Source organism: Ranitomeya variabilis, chromosome 1 (assembly GCF_051348905.1).
Source record: "Ranitomeya variabilis isolate aRanVar5 chromosome 1, aRanVar5.hap1, whole genome shotgun sequence".
NCBI lineage: Eukaryota > Metazoa > Chordata > Amphibia > Anura > Dendrobatidae > Ranitomeya > Ranitomeya variabilis.
In genome coordinates, this window is record NC_135232.1 from 1025996126 (window position 1) to 1026015559 (window position 19434).

Here is a 19434-nt window from a genome sequence, read left to right on the forward strand (position 1 = left end):
GGACACAAGTAACTATGCGTATTAATCCGGATCACCAGGAGATTATTCGCTTTCTGGTGCTGTATAATCTACATGATGATTTGGTGCTAGGATTGCCTTGGCTGCAATCTCACAACCCAGTCCTCGACTGGAGAGCTATGTCTGTGTTGAGCTGGGGATGTAAGGGGGCTCATGGGGATGTACCTGTGGTTTCCATTTCATCATCCATTCCCTCTGAAATTCCTGAGTTCCTGTCTGACTATCGTGACGTCTTTGAAGAATCCAAGCTTGGTTCGTTACCTCCGCACCGAGAGTGCGATTGTGCCATAGATTTAATTCCGGGTAGTAAATACCCAAAGGGTCGTTTATTTAATCTGTCTGTGCCTGAACATGCTGCTATGCGAGAATATATAAAGGAGTCCTTGGAAAAGGGACATATTCGTCCATCGTCATCTCCCTTAGGAGCCGGTTTTTTCTTTGTGTCAAAAAAAGACGGCTCTTTGAGACCATGTATTGATTATCGGCTTTTGAATAAAATCACTGTTAAATATCAATACCCATTGCCGTTGCTGACTGATTTGTTTGCTCGCATAAAGGGGGCCAAGTGGTTCTCTAAGATTGACCTTCGTGGGGCATATAATTTGGTGCGAATCAGGCAGGGGGATGAGTGGAAAACCGCATTTAATACGCCCGAGGGCCACTTTGAGTATTTAGTGATGCCTTTTGGTCTTTCTAATGCTCCGTCAGTTTTCCAGTCCTTTATGCATGATATTTTTCGCGATTATTTGGATAAATTTATGATTGTGTATCTGGATGATATTCTGATTTTTTCGGATGACTGGGACTCTCATGTCCAGCAAGTCAGGAGGGTTTTTCAGGTTTTGCGGTCTAATTCTTTGTGTGTGAAGGGTTCTAAGTGTGTTTTTGGGGTACAGAGGATTTCCTTTTTGGGATATATTTTTTCCCCCTCTTCCATTGAAATGGATCCTGTCAAGGTTCAAGCTATTTGTGATTGGACGCAGCCCTCTTCTCTTAAGAGTCTTCAGAAATTTTTGGGCTTTGCTAACTTTTATCGTCGATTTATTGCTGGTTTTTCGGATATTGCTAAGCCATTGACCGATTTGACTAAGAAGGGTGCTGATGTTGCTGATTGGTCCCCTGATGCTGTGGAGGCCTTTCGGGAGCTTAAGCGCCGTTTTTCCTCTGCCCCTGTGTTGCGTCAGCCTGATGTTGCTCTACCTTTTCAGGTTGAGGTCGACGCTTCTGAGATCGGAGCTGGGGCAGTGTTGTCGCAGAAAAGTTCTGACTGCTCCGTGATGAGGCCTTGTGCCTTCTTTTCCCGTAAATTTTCGCCCGCTGAGCGGAATTATGATGTTGGGAATCGGGAGCTTTTGGCCATGAAGTGGGCTTTTGAGGAGTGGCGCCATTGGCTTGAGGGGGCCAGACATCAGGTGGTGGTATTGACTGACCACAAAAATTTGATTTATCTTGAGACCGCCAGGCGCCTGAATCCTAGACAGGCGCGCTGGTCATTATTTTTCTCTCGGTTTAATTTTGTGGTGTCATACCTACCGGGTTCTAAGAATGTTAAGGCGGATGCCCTTTCTAGGAGTTTTGAGCCTGACTCGCCTGGTAACTCTGAGCCCACAGGTATCCTTAAGGATGGAGTGGTATTGTCAGCCGTTTCTCCAGACCTGCGGCGGGCCTTGCAGGAGTTTCAGGCGGAGAGACCTGATCGTTGCCCACCTGATAAACTGTTTGTTCCTGATGATTGGACCAGTAGAGTCATCTCTGAGGTTCATTCTTCTGCGTTGGCAGGTCATCCTGGCATTTTTGGTACCAGGGATTTGGTGGCAAGGTCCTTCTGGTGGCCTTCCCTGTCACGAGATGTGCGAGGCTTTGTGCAGTCTTGTGACGTTTGTGCTCGGGCCAAGCCTTGTTGTTCTCGGGCTAGTGGATTATTGTTGCCCTTGCCTATTCCTAAGAGGCCTTGGACGCACATCTCGATGGATTTTATTTCAGATCTGCCTGTTTCTCAGAAGATGTCTGTCATCTGGGTGGTGTGTGACCGTTTTTCTAAGATGGTCCATTTGGTTCCTCTGCCCAAGTTACCTTCTTCTTCCGAGTTGGTTCCTCTGTTTTTTCAAAATGTTGTTCGTTTGCATGGTATTCCTGAGAATATCGTTTCTGACAGAGGGACCCAATTCGTCTCTAGATTTTGGCGGGCATTCTGTGCTAGGATGGGCATAGATTTATCTTTTTCGTCCGCTTTCCATCCTCAGACGAATGGCCAGACCGAGCGGATTAATCAGACCCTGGAGACATATCTGAGGTGTTTTGTGTCTGCTGACCAGGATGATTGGGTTGCTTTTTTGCCATTGGCGGAGTTCGCTCTCAATAATCGGGCCAGCTCTGCCACTTTGGTGTCCCCGTTTTTCTGTAATTCGGGGTTTCATCCTCGATTTTCCTCTGGTCAGGTGGAATCTTCGGATTGTCCTGGAGTGGATGCTGTGGTGGAGAGATTGCATCAGATCTGGGGGCAGGTGGTGGACAATTTGAGGTTGTCCCAGGAGAAGACTCAGCTTTTTGCCAACCGCCACCGTCGTGTTGGTCCTCGGCTTTCTGTTGGGGATTTGGTGTGGTTGTCTTCTCGTTTTGTCCCTATGAGGGTCTCTTCTCCTAAGTTTAAGCCTCGGTTTATCGGCCCGTATAAGATATTGGAGATTCTTAACCCTGTTTCCTTCCGTTTGGACCTCCCTGCATCCTTTTCTATTCATAACGTTTTTCATCGGTCATTATTGCGCAGGTATGAGGTACCGGTTGTGCCTTCCGTTGAGCCTCCTGCTCCGGTGTTGGTTGAGGGTGAGTTGGAGTACGTTGTGGAGAAAATCTTGGACTCTCGTGTTTCCAGACGGAGACTCCAGTATCTGGTCAAGTGGAAGGGATACGGCCAGGAGGATAATTCTTGGGTGAATGCATCTGATGTTCATGCCTCCGATCTGGTTCGTGCCTTTTATAGGGCCCATCCTGATCGCCCTGGTGGTTCTGGTGAGGGTTCGGTGCCCCCTCCTTGAGGGGGGGGTACTGTTGTGAATTTGGATTCTGGGCTCCCCCGGTGGCTACTGGTGGAATTGAACTGGTGTCTTCATCTTCTCTGTTCACCTGTTCCCATCAAGATGTGGGAGTCGCTATATAACCTTGCTGCTCTGTTAGTTGCTTGCCGGTCAACAATGTTATCAGAAGCCTCTCTGTGCTTGTTCCTGCTCCTAGACAACTACTAGATAAGTTGGACTCTTGTCCATGTTTGTTTTTGCATTTTGTTCCAGTTCACAGCTGTAGTTTCGTTACTGTGTCTGGAAAGCTCTTGTGAACGGGAATTGCCACTCTGGTGTTATGAGTTAATGCCAGAGTTTTAAAGTAATTTCTGGATGGTGTTTTTGATAGGGTTTTCAGCTGACCATGAAAGTGTCCTTTCTGTCTTCTGCTATGTAGTAAGTGGACCTCAAATTTGCTAAACCTATTTTCATACTACGTTTGTTATTTCATCTCAACTCACCGCCAATACATGTGGGGGGCCTCTGTCTCCTTTCGGGGTATTTCTCTAGAGGTGAGCTAGGACTAATATTTTCCTCTGCTAGCTTTATTTAGTCCTCCGGCTGGGCTGGGCATCTAGAATCAACGTAGGCATGCTACTCGGCCACTGCTAGTTGTGCGTTAGGTTTAGTTCATGGTCAGCTTAGTTCCCATCTTCCAAGAGCTAGTTCCTATATATGCTTATGCTATGTTCTCTTGCCATTGAGATCATGACAATGCCGACTCCACCACCAAGTCTGTTTGTGGGTCTCGGGGAATGGGAGAATTGTAGGCCACCATCGGAAATGGCAGCAGGAAAGACAGTGTCAGAATCCTGAATACTGAACTTTTAGTTGTCTCTACATAGTTACAGTTATAAAAAGGCTTTTCAATGATTTGTATGGAATCCATGAGAAGAATAAATGTCATATTCCCAACGCATTTCACATTGCAGAGCCATAATGCTACTAAGAGAAAATAAGGTGCTTCGCATCATATAGTAACACAGAGCACCTACAGTTTTGTAAGATGGACTCTGGCTTGGACTGGCCCACAGGAGAACAGGATGATCCACCGGTGGGCCACTGTGCAAGAGTGGGCCACCACCCTCCTATATAAGCAGCATTTGGCACAATATAAGTATATTATATATAATATCACTATGTAAAGATGAAGGCAGCATCTTATTCATTTAACAATCTAGCCAATCCATTGTTATATAAATTTGTGAATGAGGATAATGTTACATATGCATGTAGCTGAAACGTTGGGCCCTGGAGTTGGTTACTGGTCCGACGATGAACCCCATAGGAACTGTGTGCTAAGTCACAAGGCCGGTCAAGACAGTCACAGCCGTTACATTTGCTAATAATAACAACTTAATGAACCACCTGTTAATTTATTTTTAACAATTATATGTTCAGTAGAGTACAGTTTTATCTAATTCACAGGTGAGAGAAGTGAGGACAGAGATTCTACCTCCATGCCCAATACATTTTCCAAAGAGCCATTGAAATATAAGGAAATCCTATAACATGATACATGTACTTAAAAAGGCTTGTACCTTACTAAAAAAATTGAGTTAAATAACTTGTAAAAAATCCCTGAGCTCCACTGATTGTGTCGCTCTGTTCCATTCCATTGCAGAGATATTTACACTTGCTGATTTCGGAGCTTACTATGTGAAATTTGTGCTTACAGTCCAAATGGGTGTTTCTGCAGAGTCTTCTCTGGGGGCTTGTGCTTTCATCCCACTCTCTCAGACACTGCCAATCACAGCTCAGCAGTGTTTGAGACTGTTAGATCAGCTGCTGAGTTGTGATTGGCAGTGTCTGGAATGGAGAGGTGATTGTGCACACCCCCAAGAAGTCTCTGAAGAAATGCCTAGTTGCTCTACAAGCAAAGATTTCACATACTCTGCTCCAAAAAAAGCAACAAATGTGAATATCTCTACAATGGAATGGCGCAGCTCAAAGCGGACAAGAACGGCAGAATCAGGGCAGCTCAAGGATTTTTACAAGGTATTGAACTAAATTTTTTTCCCAAGTACCAGTTTTCTTTAATAAACATGTGTGAAAGGCTGCAGAAAAAATAGTTTATTAACTTTCTGATATCCTACCTATAGTTTTTATTTTGCTTGATGTCTGGTTCTGTATTTCATGTCCAAGTCTTTTCAGCAGATAATCTGACTTAATGACATTCGTTCCATCCACATCGTATCTAATATAACCAATTTGACAAAACAAAATTGCAATCCAAATATATTTTAACACATAACACAAAAACTCAAGCAAAACAACAAAATAAATATGAAGATCGTATTCTAATATAATGCATTGACCAGTGTGTTTTATCTGTTATATGGCCTGCAGCATTTGGTAAGACTACTTTCACACATCAGGTATTTTGTTTCAAGCAGAATCCGGCTAATGTTCCAAAAAACGGATCCGTTGCAAATAGTGAAAAAACTGATGCAACAGATCCGTTTTTCTGCCGGATCCAGTTTTCTATTTTTAATATGGATTTACAATGACTTCCTGGAAAAAAGAGGAGAGAGAGAGAGTTTGGCACTGCCAGAAGGTATTAGTGCGGCACTTTGTTACTTTGTGCCGATGGCGCCAGACGAAAAAACGTTCCTCTGGACGTTTTCTCCTTCCCCCGGAAACGACTATTTGGACAGATCTGGAAAAAAACAGATAATACAACTCTATGAGAAAAAAAATGGATCCGGCGTAAAAAAAAAAACGGATCCGCTTTTTTCAAAACTTGCCAGATTGTGCCTGAAACAAAAAACCTGATGTGTGAAAGTAGCCTTAGCCTGCAAATGGGGTTAATTGTTAGGTTGGCCCATTTTAGGTATAGGAGATCAGTTCCTGTTTGGATTAGTTGAAATGAGATGGAGTGTTTTTGCAGACCAGCATTAATTAAGGGTATTGTGTGTGTGGAGAGGAGAGGACCATAGGGGTCGCAGGTTCTGAAGTAAGCAAGTATCAAGTGGCAGAAGTAATCCTTCATAGCAGGCAAATGGTGACCCACAACAAGCATTATCCATACTGGATAAGAAGGTGCAAGTGTAGCCTGACCTGAGGGTCTAAGCAAAGACTGGCCAGGCTGGAACACATCATCTCCTACAGAGTTGCAGCAACTATAATACTTATAACCTTCTGGGAATCCAGCGTCGCATCCATATCTTGGTGGTCATTTAAACCTCTGACCTTTGTGGGATTTTCAGTCCAGTGGGTGGTCCTATCAATGACTGACAGCTTTCTTTGTACAAGTGTGCATGCAGATATAGCTGTCAGTTGCTGATAGGACGGCCCACTGGACTGAAAGTTCCAGAAAGAGCAGAGGTTTAAATGGTCAAAACACAGGATATACTGGATCTTTTATCAAAAAACTATATATAGAAATCTGGCAAGCTCCTCCTACTCTATAACATGGTGCCTGCAGATTGGACAGCATGGTCATGGTAACAATCCCCTTTAAGACAAGAATTCCAATAGTGATACTTAACTTAAATAAGGGTTTCTCACTCTACTTAATGCTGCTCTCAGAGGAGGTAGCAAAATATGGTGATAGATTCCATTTAAAGACATACAAAAAATCCCTATTTTTTATCATAGACAGAAGTACAACCTTTTACAAAGTTTATTAAATTCATCATCTTCCAGACAGAATCCAAGTTGTCCGAGAATATCTCTGAACTCCAAGGGTAAGATCCTTGTAGAACCATCCGGCTTCTTCTCTAATATTACTTCAGTAAGTTCTGCAAACCTAGTTATAGAAAGCAATCAATTGTAAGTTGGATGTAGAATGTTAATTCTAATACAAACAATTTTACATTTAACTTGGAAAATGGTTTATATAAATATAAATATCAGTCACATTTTGACAATGCTGCCAATTGGTTATCCTGTGCACTACGTGATTGTTTTATTCACTCTATGTAGTTTATATGCCTGTACCTTTGAGAGTATAATAAAGGCATTTAAACGTTTTCAGTTTGTTAAAAATGATAATTTTTTTAACTAGAAAGAGGGGGAGACGCCAAGTGCAATAGGGTCTTATCTGGTGGAGAAATTGGTCTAGGTGAGAGGTATAGGAATTGCTCACTTTTTGGCGATGTTTAACCCACATCTGAAGAATCAAGGTGTGACAGCTGCTGCAGTACCCTCAGGTCGGGAAATCCCCCCATGGAGAATAGGAGTAGTAGTCTGCGCTGCTGTGCTAGATTTAAGAAATCTGCAGGACGTGATGAGGGATTAGAGCATGCGGTTTCATCTTAACGCGTTTCGAAGTTGAATCAACATTGTAGCTCTCCTTATGAAGAAGTTGGTTCAACTTTGAAATGCATTGAGAAGAAGCCGCATGATCTAATCACTCATTACGTCCACTGGATTTCTTCAATCTAGCACAGCAGCGCAGACTACTACTCCTATCCTCCACCAATTTTGTTTTTTCTAACTAAGCGGAGCTTTTCATGTCTGCAGATTGAGCTGCTGGGTGGAATGATGCAACTCGCTGTAACTCTGGAAAGCTTATTGATTTCCATAAACAAAATGCAATACTTAATTTCCCTATAAAGACGTTGCAGGGTGGCTAAACACCTTCTACCAGCTCCCACCCCCCGAAAAAAAAAGACAGCTGAGGTGCACCCTCTCATTAGTTTAGATGATAGATACTCTTCCTACTTCTGTTTCGTCTTCAGCTGAGCATGGACTTGGGAAGCTGTCATGAAAACTTCTTCTGCTTTTCTGTTGACCGGATCCAGCCAAGTTGGACGTCCTGATGGTACTGGGTGCCGAGCTGCTGCATAAAGCTCTTCAAATTTTATTATCGTCTTTTCATCAAGTTTTAGCCTAGAGCCAGAAGAGACGTAAATTTAACTGAACTTAGCAATGTACCACTTTCATATGAAAATATCAAGCATGGAAACATTTTGAGAAACCTTAGTAAGATGTTAGCTTATTGTCTGATTCGCTGATGTTCTGGTTGTCTTTTCTATAGAATAATAATGATACCCATAATCTACAATGTCCAGGGAGGAGCAATGACCAATGATGAAATAATCCTTTTAGAAATGAAGTCAGCTAACGAAACCCTCTGTGATTAACTACAGAGTTAGACTGGAGAGGGTTAAAAAGCTGTCCGTGCACCGACGTCCGACCAGACCACATATAATATTGCCCCCCCCCAAGCACCTTATCGCAGAAAGAAAAGAGATGCGCACAGTAGCAAACTTTTAATTTCTGTAAGTTTCCTGACATGTTTGTTAAAGGGGTGAAAAGAATGGCAGTGCTGGTGTGCTCGTTCCATTGGGTTCTATGGGATGTCTGCAAACAGCAGAGCACAACATACCTCCTCAGAATCACTGAATGCCACAGTGCAGCACTAAATATCTCCCCAGTAGCAGCAAAGGTATACCACCGCAGCAAATACCTACCGAAGGAAGCAAAGCGCTCAACACCTGCCATCGGCACAAAGTGCCGCACTAGTACCTTCCAGCAGTGCCAAACAAGTTCCAGCATGTAGAACTAAGTAGTTCCCCAGCAGCCTGAAAGCCTGAATAAATACCTTAGCGCAGCACAACATGCCTCCCCACCAGCGCCAAACAAGTATCACAGTAAAGAACTAAATACCGCTGCCCACTGCACCCAACAAATACCACTGCGGAGAAGAACCGCTAGCACTGATAGCCATTTGGTGGAGTAAATGACTGCGCAGGACTCCTATCTCCGGAAAAACTTTATTCTCAAACAATCGTTACAGGCAGGAAATAAACTTGTTTCAATATATTATTTACTATTCTGCTTACAGTAACATAAGCAAACACAATGCCTCCAAGGGAACACAATGTTTTAACAATTTTACACGCTTTCAAAAGACAGAAATCCAATCTGTACGTTGCAGCCATTACTGAATTATTGATATATTTGCCCCTTGGTGCATATCTTAGTTATCGTTGGAAGTTTTGAAACAAGCTAGTCTAAATCCTGGCAAGAAAGCAAAATAAATAAATAAGAATGACAATTAACAAGTAGCAAACAATGGAGGATTTTATGTTTTTAATACTAGGTCACGTACCTTAAAAGAAGTTGTTGGAATGGTCGGGAACTTATTGGTCTTCCAAGAAATTTTGCTAACATTATAAGCAGAACATCCCTGGAATAAAGCAAATAGCACATTGATCATCAACTGTATACAGTGACAGGAAACATTACAAATACTGTACACAGTAGTCTCCATGTTGGAAAGAAGAAGGGGAGCGCCCTGCTCAGCAGCAGTTATGGGGAAGCACAAAAAAGCACTGTGTAATCATATCTGTGTCCCCCATACATCAATAGGCCTTTGACCCTCCAGAAAGGCATATGTGAGTTAGGCTGGGTTCACTTAGCATTCAATGATTATATCCCCCCCCCCCCTCGATTAGGGCGTATGCGCCGACTGGGCCGTTAACTATGACGATGTAGAAGGAGTCACTTTGTGCTCTGTCATGCATAATTTTTGGCCATACTGGGTGCTCTGCTGTGCATCATTTTCTGCTGTATTTGTCTATTGAAGGCGGACAGGAAAATGTCATCTTGGTACCTGCTTCCGATGTACATGGCCAAAAATGATACATGACAGAGCACACAGTGACTCCATCTGCATCACTGCAGTCAATGGTCCCGTGCAAACGCCTAAATCCTGTTTTGTGGAGGGGGTCGGAAGTAAGCTCCAACGGGTCCACCGAACATAGAAAAAAAACACTGTGAAAATAATAAATGTATATATATATATATATATATATATATATATATATATATATGTATATATATATATATATATATATATATATATATACAGTATATATATATATATATATATAGATAGATAGATAGATAGATAGATAGATAGATAGATAGATATATATATTCAGTGGGGGAAATAAGTATTTGAACCCTTGCTGATTTTGTAAGTTTGCTCACTGACAACGACATGAAGAGTCTATAATTTTAAGGGTAGGTTAATTTTAATATTGAGAGATAGAAGATCAAAAATAAAATCCAGAAAATCACATTTGTAAATTATATAAATTTATTTGCATTTTGCAGTAAGAAATAAGTATTCAATCCCCTACCAACCATCAAGAGTTCTGACTACTAAAAACCAGTTAGAGGCTTCTAATCAACTCGTTACCCGCATTAAAGACAGCAGTCTTACATAGTCACCTTTATAAAAGACTCCTGTCCAGAGAGTCAATTACTCAGTTAGAATTTAACCTCTACAACATCACCAAAGAGCTTTATAAGGATGTCAAGGACAAGATCATACACCAAAGCTGGAATGGGCTACAAAACCATAAGTAAGACACTGGGTGAGAAGGAGACAACTGTTGGTGTAATAGTAAGAAAATGTTAGAAATACAAAATGACTGTCAATCAACATCTGGAGCACCATGCAAAATCTCACCTCGTGGGGTATCTTTGATCATGAAGAAGGTGAGAGATCAGCCTAAAACTACACAGGGAAACTTGTTAATGATCTCAAGGCAGCTGGGACCACAGTCCCCAAGAAAATCATTGGTAACACATTACGCCGTAAAGGTTTAAAATCCTGCAGTGCCCGCAAGATCCCCCTGCTCAAGAGGGCACATGTGCAGGCCCATCTGAAGTTTGCCAATGAACACCTGGATGATTCCATGAGTGATTGGGAGACGGTGCTGTGGTCAGATGAGACAAAAATTGAGCTCGCCGTGTTTGTAGGAAGAGAAATGCAGCCTATGACCCAAAGAACACCATCCCCACTGTCAAGCATGGAGGTGGAAACATTATGTTTTGGGGGTGTTTCTCTGCTAAGGGCACAGGACTACTTCACCGAATCAATGGGAGAATGCATGGAGCCATGTATTGTAAAATCCTGAGTGACAACCTCCTTCCCTCCACCAGGACTTTAAAAATAGGTCGTGGCTGGGTTTTCCAGCAAGACAAGGACCCAAAACATACAGCCAAGGCAACAAAGGAGTAGCTCAAAAAGAAGCACATTAAGGTCATGGAGTGGCCTAGCCTGACGAAGGAGGAACTTATCCTTCGAAACGCGTTGGTTTGTGTCCCTGCACGCTCCCCGTCCTTACTTTGTGTGTGACGTCACACTTTAGCCACGCCCTTTTCACGCTCCGCCACTGCTTCGGCGTTGCTTCCGGCCGGGGCACGCTAGATGCAGGCGGCTCGTCCTAACTCCCTGTGACCAGCGAGCAGCTATCCAGCGTATTCTACCCCTCTGCTCTACCACACTACGGGATTAATCACTGGACACCTCTCGGGAAAAGTTACAGCTACGCTGCAGCGCCATCACAGATGCATGCAGTAAGTGCTTGGGCAATTAATCATTATGTCTGGCGGCATTGCTTTTTAATTACCGTATCTGCACAACTATTCTCCTTGTATCCACATACTTACTCTATCCACCAACGTACCCTTTTAGCGCAGGTGATAACTTCTATATTCACTTTTAAAGTCTATATTATCACACAGTGATTCAAACAGGTGCAGAGAGAAACTCAAGTCCACAACACTTGGAGTAAATATTAAACGCAGCTTAGCAGTCTGTAGGAAACTTCAGAGGAAAATGCAATCAAGCAGAAAGTCTATGAAGCACAGTTATTCTTGAGGATACTTGACATGAATAAATCCTTGTCTTAGTCCAAACACAGATAGATATGCTTATAGGCAGTTCAAATCATATCTAAGCTCAACCAGGGAGGCCTGGTTAATAGTCTCAGGTTTTTGCAGAGCAGAAACAGCTTACATGTCCAGCAAATGCAGATGGAAGTAAACACGAGCAGCAGATGAAGGAGGATTACTGGAAACTGGTGTATGCAGCAGGAACTCAGAGCAGAGTAGCAGGATCACCACACAGGTTCACAGGAGCAGGTATATAGCCAGGGAGTAATCAGAGGTCAGGAGCTGGATGCAAGGCAGAATACTCTAGCACAGACTGAAGGCTGGGGTGGAGTTTTATAGCAGGAAGTCACAGTGCACATGAGACCAAAGACGCCATCTTGGAAAAGGGCAGTAATGCACAAAAGGTAAAAAATGTTCAGAGTCCTGACAGGAATGTATACAAATTTTATGCCTACTGTGCTTTTTTTAACACTGCATAAACTGAACTGCAGAGCGATTTTGAAATCCACAACATGTTGAATTCTCTTGCGGTAAGGCCTGTTTCACACGTCATGATATTTCTTGCACTTGTGTGGCATACGTGTGCCGCCCGTGTGCCATATCAGAATCACACACATCAGCGCCTGAGAAGCAGCGGTACTGTTAATGCTGTTACCTGGCACCGGATGCTGAAGATGGCTCACATCATTCTCCCCTGTACTGCCGGCGATCAGCGCCAGCATGGGAGAATGATGAGAGTTATATTCAAATGATAGCAATGAGAGCAGGCGGTGGCTGATGAGACTATTACTCCTATCAGCCTACACCTGCTGCCGCTAATAACAGTGACAGCAGGAGGAAGCTGATGGGAATATTCATCACGCACTGTCTGTGCTCTAAACAAATAAATAAATAAAAAAACTGGCGTGGGTTCCCTTGTATTTTCTATAACCAGCAAAGAAAAACTCCCAGCTAGGGGCTGCAACCCTCAGCTGTCAGCTTCAGCAAGGTTATCAAGAAGAGAGGGGTCCCCATGCTGTTTTTTTAAATTATTGATCACCAGCAGAGCAGGGGAGAATCATGAGAGCCATCTTCAGCACCCGGCACCGGGGAACTGCGCTAACTGTACCGCTGCGACGTGTCACATAGATAAAATCCCTGTGTGTCATCTGTGTGCACATGTGCGGGATGTTCTGCGGAAACACACTGACATGTGCACAGCAATACAGATTTCAATGTGTCTCCGTGTGTAAGTCTTCGGCACATGTGAAAACTGTCGCCACATGTACCGGACACACTGATGTGTGAAAGAAGCCTAACTATGCGTTTCATTTGCAGATTTTCCCCATAGACCTGAATGAAATTAAGAAAATCCTCAGATAAAAATGTATATGTGTTTTCATTGCGTAAACACAGTGGAAACACAATAAAAACACATGCAGTATAATCCGCACATGACTTTATCAATAAAGTTTTATCAAAGCCAAGTAACAGGAAGTATCCAAAACAAAGCAGTTTTATTTAAAACATGACATACCAAAAGCAGACAAATAATGCAGTTGAAAAAACATGATAAAAACACATCTCAAAAAACTATGAAAAACGCAAGTAACCTACGTTTGTAAATTGGTGCAGAAATGCTGCAAAATATCTGCCACATCAAATACTCATTGTGGGAACTTGGCCTAATAGTTCTTCTATGCATATGTAATACATCTGATATACTGTAGAAAGATCTATAGTCACCAACCTGTTTACTTGCCCTTTCCCCTCAGGATCATTGTTCTTAAACAGTTGTTTGAGACTGAAATGTCCACCAGATCTCAACTTTTCTTGCAACATATGTTCCAGCTGAAGCAAACAATAATGTAATTTAAGAAAGTGAAGTGACCGCATATTAGACGATAAGGTATATAAACAAATACAAACTGATACAATAGAAATCATCAATATGCAATTAAAGGTAGCCTGTGACCTCAAAAACAATATTTACTCTAACCCCATAGTTAAAGCACCACATCAGCGTTTTGGGTTTTTTCAGCACTGGAGTAGTGCTACTAACATATGGTCCTGTTGCACCTAATATCTACTGACACCCGCTGTCTTCTGCTCCTCCCAACACCACTCAGGTCCCGTGCTACCATATTGTGACCGCAACATCTGACTGACGCAAAATCAGAGGGTAACGGTCACAAGCTCTCAATGCAAGTCACCTGAGGACAGACAGTCAGATGAAGTGTATCGCTGTACAGTAGGGTGCCAAGGAAATGCATGGTAAAAATTAAGTAGCAAGTTTTTGAAGGTCTTACCTCCTAATTTTGTTCCTTTTTGGTCATAGATATTTTATAATTTTCTTTTTTTAAGATTAGTTATCATTTACTGGTTGCTCGATGGCACATCATATTGCAGTTTTGAATGTTTGTTCAGTATTTATCGTCATGCATATCCATATTATGTATGGTATGTTATGCCATTTACCAATCAGATTAATTGAGTTTATATTTATATTATTTATATTATGCTACACTGCTACTAAGTACTGATACATGTACAATGTACATAATTGTGCAATGCATATTTTACTGTAATAGAATGCTTACTGCCATTCTATGTTTTTTTTATTTAGAAATAGTATATTCAGTTAAAGATATGATGACAAACTGAGTGGTTTTTGTGTGTTCAATATTGTGGAAAATGAGAAACATGGAATAATTCACATGCCTTGAGCAAGTGGTAAATCTAAATTTAATGTCAACATATTTTACTTGGTGAATCCTTATGCCAAAAGGAACACATTTGAGGGGTAAGACTTACCAATTTGCAAAGTTCATTTTTCCTTGGCACCCTACTGTACAGGGAACTGCCGGGTCCCTATACTGCAATACATGCCGCCGGTCAGTCAGAGGCCGGCAACTGAGATCAGCATGCCAGTAACGAGTGGCGCATGGCAGTGATGTAATTGCCTGCCCATGCCGGCACACTGAAGTCAGCTGCAGAAGATGACACTGCACGTCGTGAGATCGGCGGAAAGTAAGACTTGTTTATTTTTTAAAATTTAGTGTATTGGAAAAGATTGTCAGAACATTATACCAAGACGTGGAATGGGGAGCATTATAGAAGGAAGGGGCCCAGGAAGGGACACATTATACTAAAATGTTCCCAGGAGGTTGAGCATTTTAAATGGAAGGGGCCCAGGATGGGGAGAATCATACAAGGAAGGGGGCCAAGATGAGCAGCATTATACAAGAAAAGGGCCCAGAATGGGGGGGCATTATACAAAGAAGGGGCCCAGGATACAGGACATTATACAAGAAAGAAGCCCAGAATGGGGGGCATTATACACAGAAGGGGCACAGGTTGGGGGTCAGTATACAAGGTATACAAGGAATACCACAGAAAAATTGGTGCAAAAAGACCAAAGACCAGAGTATAATCCAATTAATAAATATCTTTATTGTATATTACACAATCAATACTAAAATCTAAAAACGACTGGACACCAAGTCAAGAGGACCAGGCACATACATGCACTATACTCGCCATAAGAAGAAAACGGTATAACCTCCATTAACACCCTGCCACATAGATTATTTTAGGTACACATCCTTATAAAAATCATGGCATAGGGGTGAAAAAACATGCCCATAAATAAAATACTAATTGCAGCACTGTATTAAATTAAGGTGCGAGTGCATAAGTCAAATTCAGTGCGACTCCGCAAAGCTATCAGGCAACAAATTGTAGGGAGGAAAATAATATACCTTACCAGTATTACAGGCTATTGTGCAGTAAATGTCCGGTCCCCGCCGCCCCAACGCACGTTTCATTATGACTTCCTCAGGAGGCATCTCCAGAGGAAGTCATAACAAAACGTGCGTTGGGGCAGCAGGGACCGGACATTTACTGCACAATAGCCTGTAATACTCGTAAGGTATATTATTTTCCTCCCTACAATTTGTTGCCTGATAGCTTTGCGGAGTCGCGCTGAATTTAACTTATGCACTCGCACCTTAATTTAATACAGTGCTGCAATTAGTATTTTATTTATGGGCATGTTTTTTCACCCCTATGCCATGATTTTTATAAGGATGTGTACCTAAAATAATCTATGTGGCAGGGTGTTAATGGAGGTTATACCGTTTTCTTCTTATGGCGAGTATAATGCATGTATGTGCCTGGTCCTCTTGACTTGGTGTCCAGTCGTTTCTAGATTTTAGTATTGATTGTGTAATATACAATAAAGATATTTATTAATTGGATTATACTCTGGTCTTTGGTCTTTTTGCACCAATTTTTCTGTGGTATTCTATGTGTTTTGAGTTATAATTCCTATATGTTATTTTGGGAGTTTTTTTGAGTGTTAAAGGTATACAAGGAAGTAGCCGAGGATGGAGGATATAACACCACAAAGGGGACCAGGATAGGGGTCATTATATCAGAATGGAGCCCAGGATGGTGTTAATTATTCCAGAATGAGGCCTATGATAGGGGACATTACACCAGGAAGGGGGACATTATACCAGGAAGAGGTCCAGGACAAATGATATTATAATAGGAAGGGGCACAGGATTGGCGACAGAAAGGGGCCTAAAATGAAAGACATTATTGCAGGATAGAGGCTACAATGGGGACATTATTGCATAGGGGGTGAACATGCATGTTATTATAGAATCTAGAATGCTTCAAGGGCCAATACATCTGACCAACATGCAGGAGGGTGCCCAGGTCCAAATTTTCCACCAGGGCCCATCAGACTCTGGTTATGCTGTTGAATAGTAGCACCACTCCAGTGCTGCAATAGGAACATAAAACGCTTGAGTGATTCTTTATATAGGTGACAGCCCCTTTAAACACCAACCTACTTGTCATACCAGTAGTGTAATAAGCGCATCCCTTTTGATGTGCATTAAAAGCAGTTTGTTTAATATACAAATGAGGGTATCAAATTAGCATGGTCAAAAGCACTTAGTGCACTGTTACGCCCCGCAACTGCCATGCCTGGCTGACTCCCCTTATGTGGATTGACAGTGATCACTTGGCCAAAGTGATAGATGCCTGAAAAGAAAGTGTGGTATTCGGCTACCTCTTCTACTGCTGCTGAGTGAAATGGTTGTTATGTGGTAGTAGATCTGCTTCAGTGTGCCAGCATGAGCACTGTGGGTTACCAATTACATGTTGCACTAACTGTTATGTGCTTACACTGACGACTGACAAGTGTGCAATGTGCTTTATACTTCAGTGCCATCTCCTGGCTAATCACTGTGTATGAGAGTGCGGTGTTCACCATCTCTTCAGCATTAGCTTCTTCTAGAAGCTGCAGATACATGGGAAGAGTCTCCCAGCTCAGCGCTGACACGTGAATATTAGAACAAACAAGTCCAGTCTGGTCCTGACTTTGCCAGGGGAGAGGAAACTTGGTCTTCCTCACAAGCAAACACTACTACAACTAGGCTCTAATTCCAGTGTATGCTCAGCGGACAGCATTCTACACATAGAGTCATGGCCAAAAGTGGTGCACCCTTGAAATTGTTTCAGAAAATGAAGTATTTCTCCCAGAAAATTATTGCAATTACACATGTTTTGTTATACACATGTTTATTATCTTTGTGTGTATTTGTAGAACCCCCAAAAAAACAAAAGGCAGATTGAACGTAATTTCACATAAAACCCCCAAAATGGGCTGGACAAAACTGTTGGCACCCTCAAATTAATATTTGGTTGCACACACTTTGGAATAAATAACTGCAATCAATCGCTTCCTATAACCATCGACAAGCTTCTTACACCTCTCAACTGGAATTTTGGATGACTCTTTTGCAAACTGCTCAAGGTCTCTCATATTTGAAGAATGTCTTCTCCCAACAGCAATTTTGACACTACCATCTGCCAGTGGAACTACATATGCCAGCTGGCCCCTCTGCAATATCTGGAACTTCCCCATGGTACAAGATAAAAACTTTGGGACATGAACACACACTGTTACTTCAGGAGAAAGCGCAGCACTTTCTCATCTCTGCTGCAGCTGTGTCCATTTGTTCGCCAAAACTTTCTTTTCAGGTAGTGCTCGCTCTGGCTAAGGGAGTGCAGTCAATCTATATAGGAGAAGGTGGCCAGGCATGGTAATTGAAGGGTGAATGGTTATCTGAACATTTGTGAATAATCTGAAAATCCCAGCACAATGAGGTTGGGTTCACATAGTGATTGCCACTACGGTCAATGGCTCTCATGAGTGGGTCACGGCTTCTTGGGACATCTGGGGTTACGCGATCACTACGTATTGTGAATCGCAGATCTTTCATTTATCTCAGATCTTCCATATGTTTGTGTTTCATATTAAATAGATTTAATTTACTTTGGTGCTGAAGACATTAATGACCCTTTCTATGCTGACTAGAAACTTGCAGCTCCATCTCACAGCTGTTCCTGATCTGGGCATTTCTTCTCCCTATAAAATCTGCCCAGACCTTACCTTCTTTGCCAGTGAAAGTTTTACTTCCTAGTTTCTTGGAGTCACTGTGCTGAGTTGGAAGTCGTTGTTACTGTTGGAGATTGTTATATGCTGTTTTTGGGTGTATGCTTTCCTCATTGTCCTATTCTCAGTTGGTTTGTACATTCCTACCCTTCCCTATATGTATCGCTATCTTTGGGTGAGTGTTTTGTTAGTTGCTTTCTGCTATCCTTGTTTATCTTACGTGTTTATACACTAGCATTTCTGTCCAAGGCCTCCTGGGGAGAGGGAGGGAACAGCTTAGGATGTAGAAGGAGAACAGTAAGAACAGTAAGGGTACTGTCACACTCTGCAACTTTCCAACGATCATGACCAGCGATACGACCTGGCCGTGATCGTTGGAAAGTCGTTGTGTGGTCGCTGGGGAGCTGTCACACAGACCGCTCTCGAGCGACCAACGATGCCGAGGTCCCGGGTAACCAGGGTAAACATCGGGTTACTAAGCGCAGGGCCGCGCTTAGTAACCCGATGTTTACCGTGGTTACCAGCGTAAAAGTAAAAAAAAAAAAACGTACATACTCACATTCCGGTGTCCTTCAGGTCCCTTGCCGTCTGCTTCTCGCTCTGACTGAGTGCCGCCGTAAAGTGAAAGCAGATCACAGCAGTGACGTCGCCGCTGTGATCTGCTCTCACTTTCCGGCTGGCAGTCAGTCAGAGTGGGAAGCAGACGGCAAGGGACCTGAAGGACACCGGAATGTGAGTATGTACGGTTTGTTTTTTTTTACTTTTACGCTGGTAACCACGGTAAACATCGGGTTACTAAGCGCGGCCCTGCGCTTAGTAACCCGATGTTTACCCTGGTTACAAGCGAACGCATCGCTGGATCGCTGTCACACACAACGATCCAGCGATGACAGCGGGAGATCCAGCGACGAAAGAAAGTTCTAAACGATCTGCTACGACGTACGATTCTCAGCAGGGTCCCTGATCGCTGGTGCGTGTCAGACACAGCGATATCGTATGGATATCGCTGGAACGCCACGGATCGTACCGTCGTAGCGACCAAAGTGCCACTGTGTGACAGTACCCTAAGGCTGGTGACCAAAACCTCCTCACCTTTAGAGTTACAGTGCCTTGCGAAAGTATTCGGCCCACTAGAACTTTTCAATCTTTTCCCCCATATCATGCTTCAAACATAAAGATACCAAATGTAAATTTTTGGTGAAGAATCAAGAACAAGTGGAACACAATTGTGAAGTTGAACGAAATTTATTGGTTATTTTACATTTTTGT

At 42.6% G+C, this 19434-nt stretch overlaps 1 protein-coding gene across 2 annotated transcripts in view; it reads right to left on the minus strand.

Annotated features, from left to right (window-relative positions):
* Positions 1-19434, minus strand: part of LOC143793030 (EF-hand calcium-binding domain-containing protein 6-like) — a 256139-nt gene that overhangs the window by 169606 nt on the left and 67099 nt on the right. For both annotated transcript variants that reach the window (XM_077279600.1, XM_077279601.1), the window contains 5 exons: positions 13444-13544; positions 9136-9213; positions 7743-7910; positions 6688-6825; positions 5171-5271 (listed from right to left, as the gene is read on the minus strand). In XM_077279600.1, coding sequence (XP_077135715.1) covers positions 5171-5271; positions 6688-6825; positions 7743-7910; positions 9136-9213; positions 13444-13544 — 586 coding nt within the window. The remainder of the gene's footprint in view (positions 1-5170; positions 5272-6687; positions 6826-7742; positions 7911-9135; positions 9214-13443; positions 13545-19434) is intronic.